General features: G+C 34.3%; 3 protein-coding genes and 1 long non-coding RNA gene across 6 annotated transcripts in view; 2 read left to right on the top strand and 2 right to left on the bottom strand.

Annotated features, from left to right (window-relative positions):
• LOC125862319 (cytochrome c1-2, heme protein, mitochondrial-like) overlaps positions 1-19,754 on the top strand; it is a 924,866-nt gene that overhangs the window by 855,430 nt on the left and 49,682 nt on the right. The gene's annotated exons all lie outside the window — the stretch shown is intronic.
• Positions 783-3,942, bottom strand: LOC125862351 (uncharacterized). The gene is made up of 5 exons (XR_007446036.1): positions 3,805-3,942; positions 3,301-3,333; positions 2,238-2,418; positions 1,363-1,464; positions 783-1,271 (listed from the first exon to the last, which is right to left on the bottom strand). It is a non-coding gene; the product is annotated as an uncharacterized LOC125862351 (long non-coding RNA).
• LOC125862751 (uncharacterized) lies at positions 5,267-8,378 on the top strand. Its single transcript, XM_049542889.1, has 3 exons — positions 5,267-5,335; positions 6,823-7,887; positions 8,344-8,378. Exons 2-3 carry the CDS (start codon positions 6,876-6,878, stop codon positions 8,376-8,378), a joined length of 1,047 nt encoding a protein of 348 aa, XP_049398846.1. The 5' UTR covers positions 5,267-5,335; positions 6,823-6,875.
• LOC125862323 (uncharacterized) lies at positions 8,960-11,952 on the bottom strand. The gene is made up of 9 exons (XM_049542374.1): positions 11,704-11,952; positions 11,270-11,384; positions 10,869-10,905; positions 10,709-10,778; positions 10,530-10,634; positions 10,095-10,245; positions 9,904-9,986; positions 9,429-9,522; positions 8,960-9,342 (listed from the first exon to the last, which is right to left on the bottom strand). Exons 1-9 carry the CDS (start codon positions 11,732-11,734, stop codon positions 9,255-9,257), a joined length of 774 nt encoding a protein of 257 aa, XP_049398331.1. The 5' UTR covers positions 11,735-11,952; the 3' UTR covers positions 8,960-9,254.

Here is a 19,754-nt window from a genome sequence, read left to right as displayed (position 1 = left end):
TTTATATATAAGTTGAAAATGCATAAGTACCATCTAGTCTATGCTCAAAATTTCTGAGACACACCTAACCTTTACTAAGGTCCTATTACCCCTGAACTTATCTTTTAATTAATTTTCTACCCCTTTTCGGCCTACGTGACACTATCCTTGAAAAAATTGTCAACACGCGCTAGGCCCACAAGATAGTGCCATATAGGCCGAAAAGGGGTAGAAAATTATATATAAAATAAATTCGAGAGATAATAGAACCTTAATAAAGATTAAATGTGTCTCAGAAATTTTGGACATAGGCTGAGATAGGCCGGGGTACTTATGCATTCTCCCTATATATAATAATGAGGAGATCACATTTGAAAGGTCAATTTTTTGTTCACATAAGTTAATCACTGCAATTTCCATTTTGTTTTAAAAAGTTATCCCTTAATTCATGGTTATTATATCTAAGTAGAATTCTTTATCTAATATGACTTAAAACCTGTTTGGTATTGTTGTTGGAAGCCTAAACGCATTTGAGAAATAAAATATTTTTTTTGAAAAAATAGGTATTTGACAAATCTGTAAAAATGCTTTTAAATAGAAGCTAAAGCAGTGTTTCTGCGATTGAGAAAGAAACTAAACATTTCTGCTTCTTAAAAAAAAAAAAAAAACAGAAAATTATTTTTTTTCAAGACTAAAATGTTCCATCCATATATATCCCGTGCAAGCATGGCCCCAACATTTCTCATTGTAGCGTATTAGGTTTCAACAGACACAATTCTGCATAACACAAATTAAGTCACATATTGAATTAAATAAATTATAAGGGAAAGTGTTTTTCGTACAAAAGGGCACTATATGGCTATTTCTTCCAGATACCTGCAAAATACAGACTATGCCTCACCAACAAAAAATTCACAACCACAGTTGTTTCATCTCTATACTTTGCTCCTTGTTGTAGCAAGCTCATACATGATCTGCACTGAGCTAGGAAGTAGCTTCATCTTACATTGAAAAGTACTTGTGCAACTCAGAACTACATAGGCTACTTTCTTCCTTTGAACATGGAAACAACATTTCTTTTGCTTCATGCATACTTCCTTGCAAACACCACCCATTTATCAACAGGTTGTATATGACTACGACGGGATCAGTGTCTTCCTGAATCAATATTTTCAACAATGACACATTTGGCATCTTAACGCCTTTCATATGTTCATGGGGACGTTTCACATATGTCCGGTTAACACTTCCCCCCCTTTATGCTTAGAGAACCTCGTAATATACCTATTAATCTGAAAAAGTAAAAAGGGATAATTATGTATATATAGTTGCACTACTAATTCTCCAACATCATATAAATGCTGTCTTTAATAGGTACCCTACCTTGATTGTGAACTTTTGAAGGTATGGAGATACCCTTAGAAGTTTAGCAACTTTTGACTTGAAAAGTCAAATGGTGTTAATTCCAGCAAAAGTACCTTCACACTGTGGAATTTTGGAAAAGAATCATTAAAAGAAAGATCCTCCACAAAGCAGAGTGAAAACTGAGGGCAACATATAAAGAGGCTTAATTTGTTCCATCTCTGCTAAAATATTGCTTACCAACAGTATTATAAAGGAGTGAGGTCTAATTGAAAGCATCACAATGAATAAAGTTGCATCATACTTCGTCCATAAATCAATAAGTACTCTATTTTCCATCCCTTGAATGTAAAAGAAAAAGACTGACAACAAGCGGCCTATGCAGTTAGGTAGAAACAATTTATGGACGAAGTATGATGTAACTTTAAATAATTAGGGCAGTTGTATATAACAAACACATTTGCTTACCCAAGTGATCTTGGGTTTTATCAATCCCTGCATAATATTATATAGGCATAATACATGAATGCGTCCTTAATTAAGAGCTTCAACTCTACTCCTTTCTCAGTTCTACTTAGTGCCCTTCCATGAATGGGAAGAGGAAGTGGGACGACCAGGAGGCAACCTTACCCAAGGTCAAGCAGTTTGCCAGAAGTAAGCAAGTAAACTTGTATAAAGTTGAAACAAGTATAGACACATCTATCCTATGTGGCATGGCTTCGTGGTGTCTCAAGTATATATTATTATATATCATGAAACTACATTTAGTTTCTAGCTATAACTTTGTATATTTATCCTAATTCCAACTGAACAAGTATGAATATTACGGTGAATTAGTAATGGTTGTTTGTGGAATAGTGTATTCAACTTCTTTGCATAAATAAATAAACACTGACCAGATGTGAGAGTCTCATCATCCAGTGCGGTGGGCATCATCTGGGTAGTCTACTACTCTTCTTCCCATGTTGTCTCTACTGTGGAGCAATGAAAATTCTCTGCTAATTAATGAGACCTTTGAAATTGAGTATAGACATCTGGAGACACTCCATGATGCTTCATCTTTGGTAGCTTCTTAACCTGTTTTCATTACTCAAAATTACAAAAATCTTGAATAATTATAGTGCATGAAACAACATCAGGAGGAATGCCTTTGAAAATAATTTCGGTGAAAAGTTCGTGGGGCTTTACTACCATTTGATCTTTATATAAAATGACAATTATGGTGCTATAAGACAGAACGTTAGGTTCACGACTTTCTCTTTCCATACTTCTTAGTAAATTAACTGTTGTTTTGGTATGCCTGACTTGCATAGCCCGTCAATAAGACTCAGAAACTCTAAAATATCATTACTTTCATATGTTGATGAAAAAATAGAGATGTTGTGCGAATGACATGAATCCTCCGAGGTACGAAAATATCGGCATTAGTTAACTTCATTTCAACTTCAAACATCTTTAATAACATTTTGTTACCATATATTTACAAGTACATTTTCCCACGACATAAAACACAAACTTTGTTCATCGCAAATTAAAAAAAAAAAAAAACAACTTGAAAATTTATAGAAATACATAGTTAGATGCCATGTTTATAAATCAACATTTTAATAGTAAAGACTACAGCATAAAAATAAAGAACTGTGCCTCATCACAATTAAAATGCTTATAAAATTTTAGTAGCTTGTTTTTTCATAATAAATTAAAAAAACAGAGAAAAATAAAAGCTCACTTTTCACATTTAATTGAAGCTGAGTTAGTTTTGAAAGCATTTAGTGAAGGACAATAGAGACATGGTCTAGATTTGGGATAAATAGTTTGAATGAGAAGTAGATGATTACCACAGCAGAGTCATAAAATATTTAGGCAAACATATGAATCCAAGGTAACAAACAATCAAAGAGAGAAAAATTGAAGAAGCTAAACAATGATAATCAAAGCAAAAAAAAGATCGATACTTACCACGAAGTTAGTCACAATAACACAGACGGAAACCTACAAGAAAACATTCAGAATAATTATTACTTAGTTGGGTTAATTTTTTAAGCGGCTTAACTTATATACACTTTTAATTGAAAATAGATTAAAATGTAGTACAAATGTTTTTATCTGGGAAAACCTCTAGTTTCACGAAGAGGTAATAAATAACAAAACTCAAATTCAGAACAAAATTATAGGAACATTAAAATCAAATTTGATTGAGAAACACAATTTTCAGATTCGGTTACGATGCTGATAAGTGAATAGTGAGTCAAATAACTATACTTCTGGAGAAATAACGGGGTAATTTTTATCTCAATGTTTGCCCTAATTCAAATTTTAACCAACATAAAAATCAAAATTTCATGAACCCAAAAATTAGAGTTGGCAGATACGTAAATAGGAACTCTCATCTGTATGCACAAACACAATTCAATGAAAAAATTGACGACGAATAGGAAAAAACAATGGAGGGGAAAAGAATACCTTAATGCTGCAACAACACGGAGAAAGTTGAAGATGAGAAATGTTTTGGCAAAGGAACTGAAAAAAGGAAATTCGTAGAGACATAGAGATCTCCATGAAAGCATATAGGGATAAAGCTCAGGCATGGAAGCCACGTATAAAAAAATGGGTGACCACAGTGACACGTGGAAACAAAATAGAACTGTGTAAACATGAATGTTGAAACCAGCCTTTTCTAATACTCCCTCCGTCCCTATTTACTTGTCCATATTTCCTTTTTTGGTTGTCCCTATTTAATTGTCCATTTTGACAAATCAAGAAAAGACAATAAATTTTTTCCTATTATACCCTTATTTATACTTCTTGAAAATTGTAAAAGTGTATGTTGTTTCCCTCCAATTTATTTCACTTGAATTTAAAGAAGTAGTTGTAATTTTGAAGTGACAAGTTGTCATAAGGGTAAAATTGTAACTTCACTGTGCTAATCATTGTTGCCTTAATCTGTGTGCCATTTCTAAAGTGGACAACTAAAAAGGGACGGAGGGAGTATAAGAGTAATGTATATATAATATTGAACAAACTGTATATTATAAGTTTTCTAATATAAGAGTAATATATATATAATATTGAACAAATTGTATATTATAAGTTTTGTATAAACTGAGTTTTATAAATCAAACAAGTTGTTACGTATATCATATTTGTATTTGTATTTGAAGTATATAAAGCATACTTGTATGTGTCTTACAATTATGAAATATATACAAATAAAACATAACTATAATTTTCAAATTTTGAATTTTCAAAATTGGATGAATGAAATTTTCAAAATTTTAATTTTAGTTTTGTTAAGTTATTTTGAGGAAAAGTGTGAAATTTTAGTTAGTAGGGTAGGTGTGATAAGAGAGAGAGTGTGTTTTAATTTATATAAAAGATGAATAATAAAAAAAACAGTGAAACAGTCGTATATCTAATTTCTTTAACTAAAACCATTTTTTTAAAATTAAGTTAAACTATAGTTATGAAGCATAATTAATTATTACTATATATATTAGTTTAGTTATATAATTCCCCCTCCTAATATATCAACCAAACGATTCCTAGAGATTGCGTTTTGCTTCAAATTGTTAAGCTAGAAATTTTGCAAAACTTTCTTAATTTTTATAAAATACATAATTTAATCCGACATCAAAAATGAAAAACTCTTTAATGTTGACAAAATTAGGTAGAGTTTTTTTTATTTGTAGCAACCTCAATTTTTTCGATAGGAAGTATTTATTGAATAATGGTACAAAATATTCATAAAAAATCTTTAATTTAATTTTTGAATCTTTAATATTACCTCAACATACTTTTTTTCAAAATAAATAAATCAAACGCCCCTGTTCGCAGCTGGGCCCACTTCGTTTGTTTCTAGGTTGTAGGCCCCAGCGCCGACTCCGTCAAATTTCAAGCTAACAAAACTGAGACTCCCATTGGAATTATAAATTTCCATTGTTGTCATCATTCTCTCTCTCTCTGAATTTTTTTTTGGAAGAAGCTCCGATTTCAGGTTCGTCGACTTCTATGGAGTTTTACGTTATTTGTATATTTGTGTTTTCATCGTTTGTCTCTACTTATAAGTTATATGCTTTCTCATATCTAAACAAATTGCGCTATCTGTTTTATAGGTTTGAAATGTTGGGTCTAGGGTTTGTGATTTGTTAATTCTAAGGCTAATAATCAATAATCGCTCTTCAGTACCAAATTAGATCTGTTTCGTTCTATTAGGTTTATCTGATTCTAATACCTAGTACTTTGACAAATTAGGGTAAAAATTACTTGCTGAACAAAAAGTTCTATTGACAATCGTAGAACCTAGTGGTAGATTTTAAACAATAATTAAGCCTTAAACCTAACTAATTGATGCATGATTGGTGGATGCTGAATGATTTATACTATACAGACATTGTTTTGTGAGAGGTGTACCATACATGGGGAAGCTTTTTGTAGGAGATTTTAACGGACACATGAAGGGTTATGATGATGTGCATGAAGGTTTTGTTTTAGGTGATAGGAATGTGAGAGGAGTTACACTGTTGGGTTTCGTGAGAGCTTTTGTGGTTTTGGTAGCCAATTCATGTTTTCTGAAGGAGGAGCATTTGGTAAACTTCTGTAGTGTGGTGGCGAGGGCTTAGATAGATTATCCCCTCATTTGGAGGGGTGATAGAGGTCGTTGGGAAGACAGCATGGTGATCAAATGGGGCAATTTGACCATGTCCAATGCCCAGGAGATGGGGGAGAAACTGTTGGCGATGGGGGCATAGGGGAGATGCGAGGATGCGAAAGTTATGCGGTATAACTTCTGCTCTCTATCACTAGACATATCTTAGGAGAGAATATTAAGTTTCGGGGTGTAGAATGGATATAGAGGATATGTAAAGCCGATGCCAAACTAGCTTCGAACTAAAGACATAGTTGTACTTGTTGCAAGAATGTGTACAAGAATTTGGTGTGTACACACATGAATAGTCAGACTGGACCATTTTAGGAATAGTCCCCTAGTGTAAGAAGTCACATTAGTAATAGGTTGAGTTAACTTGAGTAAGCCTCAAGGGGAAAAAGTGTTGGGGACTAAGAGCGCTCTCAAGAGAAGAAACCTTTAGTTGTAAATTGGCAAATGTGGATATTAATGTTATTTTTTGTTGTCAATGTTGATATCCTGTTTTCTAGGTTTTATAGTTTAATTCTTGTTTTTCAATTTAGCTTTTGAATCCACGGATGTAATTGGTTCACAAGAAAAAGAGGGAAAAGTTATTGCAGATTCTTTTGGTCATGGGATATTCAAATGAGTACATTGTTGAACCTGTTTCCTTTTTTGATGTCCTTTACACCCCTCCCCCTCTCCGAACAAAAGATAAAGACAGTTTTCAAATATGACGGAACCTCAGATTAAAATGAACTATCAGTCATTTCACTATGTGCTGTGATGGTGTTCCTGAATTTGTGCTCATTGTTAGCTGTAGCCAATTATTTATTCTCTTGCTCTTCTCATTCCAGAATTGCATCAGTGCATTAAAATAGAAGCCAGTCCAGCAGAGCATCATCTCAACATGCCAAAAGACACAAGTGTGAATTCCTTTTCCGTTAACCAGTCAAGGGCATCTCCTTATTCTTGCAGCTCAGAGAATTCTGACCTCGACTCCAAGGAATCTCTACCATCAGTTGTGAATGAAAGAGAGTGGGAAGAAGCTAAGTGTCCAATATGTCTGGAGCATCCACACAATGCTGTCCTTTTACTTTGTTCTTCACGAGACAAGGGTTGTCAGCCTTATATGTGTGACACAAGTCATCGACATTCTAATTGCTTTGATCAATTTCGTAAATCATCTGCTGTAGGAGCTCAACAAGGCGAAGGTAATGTATCAGGAGCTGTGTTCCGTGGAGAAAGTTGGGGACAAGCATTATCAGGAGCTTCAAGGTCTCATGTGCAGAAGCAACCTGACCTTACCTGCCCTCTTTGCCGGGGACATGTCGAAGGATGGATTGTTGTAAAGGCTGCTCGTAATTTTATGAACTCCAATTCAAGGAGTTGTGCCCTGGAGGCATGCAATTTCTCTGGTAACTATGCTGAACTAAGAAATCATGCAAGGCAGGAACATCCCTTGGAAAGGCCATCTGAGGTTGACCCTATGCGGCAGTCTAATTGGACAAGATTGGGGCTTCAAAGGGAGTTTGAAGATGCTAATGCATATCAAACACACTTTGAAGATGCCAATGCATATCAAACACACTCTGTAGATGACTTCCTAGCAGACCTGCCTCTTGACTTGCCTCTTGGCACTGGTCTATTTGACCTTCTAGATAGTCACTACCCAGAGACTGAGGCGGGATTGGATGAAATGATCGATATGTCACTGGATGTCGAACTTGAGTTCTTTTTCTCTTTCCTGAGTGAGTCTCCATTGGTGCCTTTAGTATGGGATTGGTCTCCAAGCTATGCTGGTGGGAGGAGCACCAATCGATCAGAGCGTGGTGCTAGACCACAAAACAGGAGATCTAGAAGACCGGCATCAGATTCTGATAACAATGAACAAAGACCAACAAGTTCACGAAACCCACTAGGTGCAAACAATTTCTGAGGGCCATCGGACTGGGTAAAACCTGAATTAACCGTGGTGCACTTGCGGGAAACTCCTTGCCGAGGGCCTGTGCACCCCCGGGATTAGTCGGGGCTCAAAGAGACTCGGACACCCGGTGCAAATCAAAAAAAAAGACCAACAAGTTCAAGTAACACAAATCTATTGCCAGGGCACTGAAATTGGTCATGCTTTTAGTGTATGGGTATAGTTTAGGTCTTGACTTTATGTTATTCATGTTATCTCTCGCTCTTTTATTACTGACCGTTTGGTCCATGTCTTCCATTCTTTTCTTCTTAAAATCTGAATTCCAACTCTGTTATAAATTCCATCTTTCTTCTACATATGTTAAAAAGTTCTGTTTTGTATGAAACTTATTAGAGCATAAAACGAGTTTTACTTGGTATCTTCCTGCTTTTCCAGTCTGCAATTCTAATTGCAGACATGGAACTGTCCAATGACACTTTTGTTGCATGACAATTTTTCCTGCACTTTTGGGTTAAATGTTCATTTGACTTGCAAATCCTATTACTTATAGCGGAAGAGAAAATATTAGAATAATGGGTATAATGTCAGTTTGATTGGAAATATATCACATGGAAGTGTAAAACCTATATAATTATATGAATTTGATTCTTGAAACTAGTCAAGTTGTTATAAAAATGTTAGTATCTACTAATTTTATATTTTAACTAAAAATGTCTTAAGAAGTTAGAATTATGAACTTCTATTAGACTTTTAGTTAAGAAGTGGAATTTTTATTGATACATGACCTCTTCTTAGATAGGAATAATTTTAGGAAATTACAAGCAGGTTTTGAAAATGGATATTTTGAACTTTTAACTTCGCTTGTTTCATGGACAAACTATCACGGTTAAAAGTCAAAACTTGTTAAACTAAATTTTGTTCAAGGTCAAAAGTTTAAGACTACTCATCGCTAAATAGTTTCAAACATACACTTTTTGTGTTTACATCAAAAACACACTCAACCTCCCTCCCATTCTTCTTGCATGGTAACATATTAAAGTAACTCAAACCATCAGAATTCTAAATAAACATATTTTGAAAGTGAACTATAATTGAAGAGTACCAAATGTCAAATTATTTGTGTCTACAAGTGAATGAAAATAAGCAATAGCACACATCCAAAATTTTATTATACAGAAGATCTCAAGGCAAAACTGGAAGACTAAGTCTTAGCATTTACCATAAAGCATACATTATTAACTACATGAAAACTCTATGTACTCCTTCCTGTTACACACCTCATACATTTTTCTTGGCACTGTATAATGACAGAGCCTCTTTCTTTCTTCGTCAGCTATGTTGAAAATGAAATAGTTGTAATGGAGTTTATCGTCGTGAACCTTCAAGAACAAGCCTTGCATTTAACCAATTACAAACTTCATCCATTTCCCTTGGCACTGTGTAATGACCAAGCCTGCAGAAGAAGTTGGTAATTCATGTTAATCTTTTATAGACCGCGAGAATGACTATTTTTCTCCAAGAAAAGGAAAAAGGGGTTACCCATCATAGGCTTTGAATTGAAGATTCCTGAATCCAGCTGAGCTCAAGACATAGGAAGCCCTCTCTCCATATCGATAAGGAACAACCTCATCGCCTAACAAGTTCAGATAACTGTGTAAGATGGGTATTCAGATTGTACATACTTCCATATGAATCACATTACTCAATTTGCACTACAAGTTAGTAACAACAAGACACTTCATAGAATGTTGTTGCATCCTTCTAGACAGCTAAATAGTTGCATAAAGTAGCATTTTAAGTAGTTCGTACATGGGACACTAATTCACATTCCTTAACTAACTAGCAACTTTCTTTTTCTTGGTATCGTGGAATGATAAAAAGATCAAGGTAGACTCAGGACACTCTGTACATCAGATCAAATGTTTAGGTCCTTAAGGACTCTAAAAGACACAAACTCTGAAACGGAAACAAACGTCAAGGTTTTATAACTATATTTGCAAGTGAAAGTACATACATTTTCCATGACATAGTAGAATAGGTAAAGATGCAGCACATCTTGCAGCCTCATGTGATCCTTCAATCTTGTTCCTCACATTCCTGCAGAATGTCAGTTGTTAACTCCTAAGTACATTTGTCTTTCAGAATATAAGAGAACTTAGAAAGAGAGAATCAAAAGAGTTTTAGTTTGAAAAATGATTTGCACACCTGGAACCTGGAAGCCAACCACTGAGGCCTATGACAGCCCTCAAGTTGACAGGATAAGGGTTTCCATTTCCATATTTTCCGTGGGCAAAGCAAGTCGCTGAGTAGAGCGCAGTGGCTGCACCCATGCTGAAGCCTCCGATACCAAGTTTAACTGTATAAGACATAGTAATCTGCTAATCAGACAAATAAAACAGTCTGACCAAACAATTTCAAGTAAAACGACTGAATTTGTTAGGTTTCATCTAGACCCTAGTATGAAAAAGGGAAGGTAAGAGAGGAGGATATATATATATATGCGCAACACTATGAGCCTATACGAAGTATTTGGTCGATTTAGCATTCACATCAGTAGTCATCAACTTAGTGAATTGATTTTCATACGAATAGTCGTTGTAGTTTTAACACTCTATAATTATGCATGGTAAAGAAACTTACCATCAGCAGGTTCAGTTGACAATAAGTTTGCAATATGTGCAACGGACGCCTCTAAGCCTTCAAGATCATTTGTAGTGTCATCAGAAAGTTCTCCCGCGTCAAACCCTGGAATAAGATGAAGATCCATATAAATGGAAGTTATAAAGGTAACTATGTCATAGTTGTCAGTTCATTCTTACATGCAGTGCAAGGAAATCCACCAAGTATAGCCACGGGACGAGTTGGGGCAGTTGGGCATATCCATTTGATCTGCAAGATCATATAGACAACAATCATCGTCTAGGACGAGTACCATCTAACCACATAAAGCAAAAATGTTATCTGAGTTACACCACTTACATTAGGAAGGGCTAGGCTCTCCAAGAGTTGAGAAGAACTACAAAAAAGAAACAAGCAAATTAGCCGATACAACAAATCAACTTTTCTTCTCTTGTTTTGTCAATGAACTCACACTTCTTTACAAACTTTATTCTAACAATTGGTACAGTAAACTCCACTAAGAAACAGAATATCTGGCTTGTGAGTGATGTGATTATTTTTATAGTTGCTTTAACATTTCGAAAAGTGATAAAAGGAAGAAATAGCAAATAAGTTGTTCTAGTTATTTATATAATATTGTCCATCATGACTTTGTTGTAGATAAAAGTTTGGCTGGAGGAAGTACAAGACTATACAAATGTGACATTCTTTTTAAAAATATAAGGATAAAATGTTCGTCTTAAAAGCAAAAAGGAACCTACCTAGAGCCATTATCACCGAGGCCATGTAGCCAAACCATTGTAGCCTGGTGTTTTCCTTTAGGCCTCACCACATATGTCCTTCCAAACTCCATCGTCCTCCTCGCCGTCCTACTTCCTGTAATATTGTTAACCAAGTTAATTACTTTGACAAAGATATAAAAAGAGACTACAAATGCAAGAAAAAAGGCTAACGAAAATGCTACTCTCATTGATAACTACCACAATGTCAAGTTGCTTTTTAGAATTTAAAGCCAAAAGGCCTTAAACTTTTATGTTTCTAACCGAAGCAACAAAGGTCTGAATCTCAGTGCATGATGACAGTAAAGGCGAAAAGGCCTTAAATATTAATTATAACCCTTCTAAAGGATGACACAATGCAAAGTCCGTGCGCGAAGAACCGAAGTAAAATAAAAGCTTGTAAGTTGCAAACTAACCAGAGCCCATGGAAGGATTTATGTAACTCATATCTATGAAATGCAACCTTCAATATAGTTTTGAAAGGCCACCTCTCTTTACAACAAAATAAACTAAGAAATGATGCTAAGTTGAAGAAAACACAATGTTTTAGTCTCTATTTATAAACAAAGTAGTAGGTCCAAAATGGAATAATAAAACACGTAAATATACAACAACAACTAAGTATGTGTGTAACAGCTGCAAATTGTGCCTAAAAACTCATAAAGAAATAGAAAGAATCAATGAAAAAGAAGTGTAAAACAGAGGAAAAAAAGAGTGCAATCTTTTCAACCGCGTAAATAAGAGAATCAAAAGAAAGAAAAACAAGAAAGAACACAATTCATCCGTTCATTCCCCTTAAGAAATTACAGCATGAAAGAAAGAATCTATGCCATAGAAGAGAAAGAAAAGGAAAATTTCCCAACTACAAGGAATAATACCAACTTGGTATAAAAAAAGGAAAAAAAAACATCTTTCTTTCAATCATTTGTTATGTATGATGATGATTTGATGGATACCTATTAACTTCTTAAAAGTCTGTTACGGGTCATCATGATAGTTTAAGCGTGTAATTGACTTTTTCCCTTTTTTTTCTTAATAAAAAGAGTGAAGTCCAATATATCATGATTGCCACATTGTTATGCATTCAAGAAACGCAGAAATGATCAAGAATTTGAACAAAGTGAGGCATATAGGGCTTACCAACTAAGAATTGTTTAGGTGGAAAGGACAAGACATCTAAGAAAGCAAGTGAACTTTATACCATCTCTCTATTACTTTCTTGATTTGCCACCTATTTGGGTATTTTAGTCCCTCAAAGTCACTTTCATGTGGTTACACAAAGTCTCAAAGTCATCATAAGTTTTTTTGTTTGTTTCTATTGATAGCTGACTCCACAACAGAAGAGCAATTCACCTATCTGTCTGTCATGATGCAGCAGATGATTTTATTTGAGTCCCACTATACAATAGGTTTGAAGTTGGGTAAAGGCTAAAAATTGTTACTTCACCTTTCTCTTGATTGCTCTGTATTCTAAAGATTCCCTTTTGCTGGGGTCAGTCATACATTCAAATTATACATACAATATGTTTAGAAATCAGGTCAATGTGATTATTCATTTTTTTTAGTAGGGTATTTTCAAAGGAGGTTTGTAATAACAAGTAATCGTTTATCAAATGTCTATCAAAAATAATTATCAGAATGGATTAGGAATGTGTTCTGCATGATTTCATAACTCTTCAAGTGTACTGTATCAGTACACAATTTCGGTGCTTAGTATGCAAAATGATAAGTTTGGTACACTTAAAAGTCTTTTGACATTACTTAGATGAATGTCACTTTAAATACCTTTGAATATTTGAATCTTAACCCTTACCTTAATTTTATATTAACTTTACCTTTTATAGCTCAAGTATTAGATAAGGGTTGGTAATCTCAAATATCTATTGTTACTCCCTTTTCATATTATATACCTCTTTTATCAAAACGCTGGAGTCCAAAGGGTTCAGGTTGAGTAGGACCAAAACAGAATATTTGGGGTGCAAATTCAGTGATGCGTTGGTTGAGGCAGATGGGGATGTGAGACTTGCCACACAGATCATTCCTAAGAAAGAAAGTTTTAAGTATCTTGGGTCGGTAATCCAAGGAAGTGGCGACATCGATGATGATGTCACACATCGCATTGGGGTTGCTTGGATGAAATGGAGGCTTGCCTCTGGAGTCTTGTGTGATAAGAAAATTCCACCTAGACTTAAAGGTAAGTTTTACAGAGTGGTAGTTAGACCGGCCTTGTTGTATGGAGCGGAGTGTTGGCCAGTCAAGAACTCACATGTCCAGAAAATGCATGTTGCGGAGATGAGGATGTTGAGATGGATGTGTGGGCACACTAGGAGTGATAAGATTAGGAATGAAGTTATCCGGGAGAAGGTGGGAGTGGCCTCTGTGGTGGACAAGCTGAGAGAAGCGAGACTGAGATGGTTTGGACATGTGAGGAGACGGTGCGCAGAAGCACCAGTGAGGAGGTGTGAGGGGCTGGTTGTAGAGGGTACGCGGAGGGGTAGAGGTAGGCCTAAGAAGTATTGGGGAGAGGTGATTAGACAGGACTTGGCTCAGCTTCGCATCACCGAAGACATGACTCTAGATAGGAAAGTGTGGAGGGCACGTATTAAGGTTGTAGGTTAGTAGGGCTAGAGTGTTGTCCTCCCTTGCGAGAGTATGGGTTGTTAGCGTTTGTAGTAGTCCGTGCCTTTTTCTTGCAGTTCCTGTTTGTGTTACATATAGCCTTCTGGCTTTTAGTGCGTTTCACTTCTCTCATTGTTTTATTGATGTTGTTGTCCCCTGTTGATTAACTATCTTTCTTATTGGATGGGATGTTTTACACGATGTTTTTCTCGCCTTTTCTTGGTTTTGATGTACTTGAGCTGAGGGTCTCTCGGAAACAGCCTCTCTACCTCTACGAGGTAGTGGCAGGGTCTGCGTACACTCCACCCTCCCCAGACCCCACCTAGTGGGATTTCACTGGGTATGTTGTTGTTGTTGTTGTATACCTCTTTTATCAAACAAGTTAAGAATTAAGGCGAGTTTTAACATTTGCAACCATTACAAAGCAATCAATACGAAAAAGAGAACAATACATGCATGCACACCATTCAAGAATCACTTTTTACTCCCACAATCTTAATATGAATTTAACTACACATGTCTGCAAGAAACAATCAGTATTTACGGTTGAAAACATAATTATAAACTTAAAAATTGAATAATTGAAATTCAGAATAGTGAATCATCAAAACATAGTCAATAATCAAGAATCAAAGTGGTGTATTGCTTGGAAACCAACAAGAGTAAGTTTACATGCAACAACCCAAAAGTATTCTATTTCAAATATTTATCCTAAACAAGCTAGGAAAGTAGACCTATCAGCAACATACGATCCGGGGTATGTCCGTACGGCTTGTGATCAGCAGATGTACCACTCGTAGTCACCAAAATCCACTCAAGTCCTCCAGTAACTATGCCTCATTCTACGACCCGTACTCAGTGACTATGACTGGCTCGTAGTGTGAGTCGTGGTTCCTGCACCTAGATTTCTCACCCTTTGAAGTGCACCTTACGACTCGTTAGTACGTCTCGTACCTTGAAAGTAGGACTCATACATTGGCTGGTACTATTCGCCAAGGCGCTTATATCACATTTGTCCTGATTGTTTCAATCCATGTAAAGATTTCTGAAGCTTTATCAAATAAGTTTCTTTTGAATTTTTACATAGTTTAGGCACTTTGAGTGCTTCAAGAATTTTCATAGAAATATTGTGGTCCAATGAGCCATACAAATAGGCTGTGACAACATCTGTTAGATGTATTTCAAGCTTTTTATATACCGTCAAATCAAGCTTTTTATATACCGTTAAATTTATTAGATACCTGAAGGTAATTGCATCTACCATAGGAGAATATGTCTTCTCATAATCAATGTCAAGTATTTGCGAAAATTCTTATGCCACAAGTCATATTTTATATCTTACAACTTAACCATTTTCATTGCATTTTTCGCACAAAAACCCATTTGATCCAAAAAAAATTACGTTATTCAAGTGAAGTCAATTTTGTTTGAATTGCTTCCTTGCATTTTAACCAGTCATTTTTCTATTAACATTCATTGAAAGATTTTGTTTCTGAATCCTCATCTTGTTTGAATTATTTCAATAGCAGCATTATAGGCAAAAATATGTCAACCACAATATTATTTCGATTTCACTTTTCTCTCATAAAGACATATTTTATTGAGATTTCTTCATTATCATTATTTTTAGGTACTTGGACCTCCTCGGTGGTATCATCATTTGTTATAGAGAAAATGGCCAAAAGCCTCCCTAATCTATTGTTGGATTCTCCACTACACACTCATACTTTACAGAGGTCCTATTACCCCCTAAACATTTTAAAAGTAAAATATATAAACCCTTAAAATGTCATAACCAGATATATGTCTTGTAATGAAACACACGCACTTGACACATGTATTCAACTAGTTAATTATTATTTTTTCAGTTTTTTTTCTCCTTCATCTTCTTTAACCATTTTTTCAACCCTAATTTTTTACAAAGATTGATTTGGGGAAAACATTTTGTGAATGCATTGGGGTCTTCCCCCCACCTCCTCCACCCAACACCTCCACCTCTGTCTTTATAATCTCCCCCGCCTTCACCGTTTTACCTTCTTCACTTGTTCAAAAGCTTTTTACCATCTCTCCTAAGAATAAAGCTTCGAAAAAGAAATATTCAAGCCACCATCAAAACCATCACAAATCAATTTGAATCCACCACCAAAGAAAAAAATAACTTAATTGGGAGAAGATGCTCGGGTTAATGATTGTGGATGGTGTGCTTGGGAGTTTTTTACAAATATTGTAACCAAATAAACATAATCTTTCATTTTCCTGGTTCAATTCACCTACATTTTGACACCCACAACCGCAAAGGACTTTCTTTTTCTTTAATTAGACTTGGAATGGTTTAGCCACATTCATAGCTCAGTGCAATGTCTTGCAAATCTGTGTTGTGCTTCTTCTTTTTTTCATAATCAATAGATTTGAAATTGATAATAACTTTTTGGGGGTTCAATTACATTTGATGTGAACCCAAATTGATTTTTCTCAAATCCGATTTGAAGTCTTTTGGGGTTATTGAAGATGATTGACATTTTATTTTTAGTGAATTTAATTGATTTTGCAAGTATTTTTCATGAGAGCTTGAAATTAACAATGGTGAATCTGATTGCGACGATGGCTGCTTAAGGTTGGTGAATGGTGGAGGTCTATATTGTTTTGGGGAAGAAAGAAAATAAATAAGAAAATAATTAAAAATACATATGTTTATGAAAATAATTAAAAATAATCTTTTAGTAATATTTATTTTTGTTGCTCACTCTCTCAAGGAGAGTGAAATACACTCACTTTGCCAGATAAGCGATTAGAGAGATAATAATTTCATTTTTAAACAGTTCAAGGGAGTGATAGAACCCCCGTAAAGTATGAGTGTGTAGTTGAGAATCCAACAATAGATTAGAGGGGCTTTTGGCCATTTTCTCTTTGTTATATCTTGGGGATCTTCTTGAGTAATTGTCTCCATATTATGATCCTTTGTTGTTTTTTTTTTTTGAGGATTTTATCATTGAAATCGATTGGTCTACCACGTTTTAAATGTGGGCTAGACTCATATATCTTAACAATTTATTCTACTAGGATATCAACTCAAACTTGAACATTAACAACTGGATGTGATTAAGTAACCCGCGGAAGGCTAGTAAATGTATTGGCAGTTGATTTGCAATATTCTGGAAATAAATTATCTTTTAAACTTCTTTCTCATATTAATATGTTCGAGAATCTGAATGAGATAGTGACAATGAATTTCAATCTATCTCATTTCTCAATTATTTATATTCACCCCTAATGTTGGGTATACTGATTCATTAAAATGACAATTAGTAAATCTTGTCGTAAGTAAATCTCCAGTTCTAGGTTTTAAATATTTTGTAATAGAACGAGATTTATACCCAACATATATTCTCAACCTTCTTTGGAAATCCATACTTGTGCGTTGTAGTGGAGCAATTGAAACATATACCGCACAATCAAATAATCTAAGATGAGAAATATTTGTCTCCTTATCAAAAACCAAGTGCAATGGGAAAACGTCATAATAATTGGTTGGTCTTATACGCACAAGTATTGCTGCATACAAAATAACATGCCTCTATATTGAAACAAACAACTTTGTCCTCATCAATAATGGCCTAGCTATTGAAAACATTTGATCAATGACTTTGTTAGATCATTTTGAGTATGAACATGAGTAATATGATATTCAACTGTTATTCAGTGGGCAAACAATAATCATTAAATGTCTGATATGTAAAGTCACCAACATTATCAAGACAAATTGTCTACATTGCATAATCTGAAAATTGTGCTTTGAATCTTATTATTTGAGCCAACAACCTCGCAAAAGTCATATTGTGAGTTGATAATAAACACACACGTGACCATTTTATAGATGCATCTATCTAGATCATATAATATTTAAATGGTCCATATGCAGGGTGAATAGACCCACATATCACCTTGTATCCACTTTATAAATGCAGGAGATCTATTCCAATCTTAGTTATGTAGTTGATGGTTTAATAGAAAGAGAATTTCTTTAATGGAAGAACATTTTAGTTCTTCAAAGTATTTTCATGTAAATTCTTGATTATTATGTGAATCATATTATAACTGAGATGGTCCAACCGGTCATGTCAAATGATAAAATTATTAGAACCAATAAATCTTTTGTTTACTACGATATGTAATTCAACTATATCAATATTTGTATGGTACAATCCAGAAGAATGTGCAGATAATTTTTCATACACAATTTTCTTCTCCGCATGTATTGTAGTAATATAAAGGTGTTCATCATTTCCTTCATTCACAGTCTTAACATGAAAGTCATTTTGGCAAATAACCTTAAAACATAATAAGTTTTTTTGAGACTTACTATAATATAATGCATTATCAATTACCAGTATTGTTCCTCCATGTAGTAATAAGGTCACTTTCCCAGACCTCTCAGTCAATTTTGTACTACCAAGTATTGTATTAACATAAGCCTTTTTCATAACTAAATGAGAGAAAAAAATTATTTTCCCTTAGTATCGTAGGAGTTGTGTCACTATCCAGAAGGCACATATCTCCATTACTCATCTCGGATCCAACTAAGACTGAGAAAATTTATTTATTTAAATCATAAAGAAAATTGATTAACTTTTCAGATAAAAGATAATTCCGATTTAAGCAAATCTTAGTTGGTTAGAGACTCATGTTGATAACGTGTTGTAAAATGAGAGGAAAATATAAGAATACTAAACAAGAAATGAAGATAAAATGATCTTGAGAGTAGATTATAGAGAATTTTATTTTATGTTCTTCAAGTGTGTCTTTCACAAGGGTGAAGACTACCCTTTTATAGGAGATACAAATCATCTGTTTACAACCTCTGAGGAATACGTTAGTACAAATTTTATGAAATACATTAAATATATGTTAGAGAGTTAATTAAATAAAACATCCACAATTGAATGAATTTGTAACAAAATTACACTTTTACAAGTCACGTTGAGTAGATTACGAGTTTAAGTATAATTTTTGTTTTATTTATTTTTCAATTGTTCACAAGTCATATCGAATTGATAAACTTATCTTATTTATAGATTGTATCAGGCTATGTATAACTTTAAGTATAAACTTTATTCTATGTATCTTTTAACTTGTTCACAAACCATATTGAAGTTGATTGATAAGATTAGTATGTGTTGTTCAATTGTTATGCTGACTAACAAGACTTGATAGTGTCTTCACTATACTAATCTTGTTAAATTGTCACGAATCCTACCACATGAACATGACTTGCATGTGTTATTCAATTTTCATAAATGAATTAAATTATTTTAGGTTCCTATTTAAATAAACATATATGCATGTTCATACTGGTATCTTAATGTTTGCACTCCCTTAGGACAAATTGAATGAATAATGAAGGTAAATTCTACCAATGCTATTGCGCCCTTGTCCTATTCCTTGTACTTCTATTAATGGTATTTTTATTATGTGTATCACTAATTAGAATCACCCACAATTACTTTATGTATGTTGTAAAATATTGCAGGTTTCGAACAATGATAATAAATTCATAAAAAAAAATGGTTCAAAATAAAAAGGAAAGGGAAGAGGGAGGAAGTAGGAAGTAGATCTATCCAGTATGGATGATAAAGGATAGTCCATGTTAACTGCTTATCTCTCTTCCTCGCATTCCATTCATGACTGTTATGTCAACTAGGTTTATTTGTGTACAACTTTTTAAAAATGGGACAAAAAATAAATTCCAATCCTTAAAAGGGGTGCCAAGTGAATATTTTTCCAAACATTAGCTAGATCTGTGTATACACTGATTGTGGTCGTTTGGTAGAATGTATAAGAATAATGTTAA

This window comes from Solanum stenotomum, chromosome 4, assembly GCF_019186545.1.
Source record: "Solanum stenotomum isolate F172 chromosome 4, ASM1918654v1, whole genome shotgun sequence".
In the NCBI taxonomy this organism is placed as follows: Eukaryota; Viridiplantae; Streptophyta; class Magnoliopsida; order Solanales; family Solanaceae; genus Solanum; species Solanum stenotomum.
The sequence above is the reverse complement of the archived record's forward strand: the minus strand, read 5'-3'. Positions and strand labels throughout refer to the sequence as shown.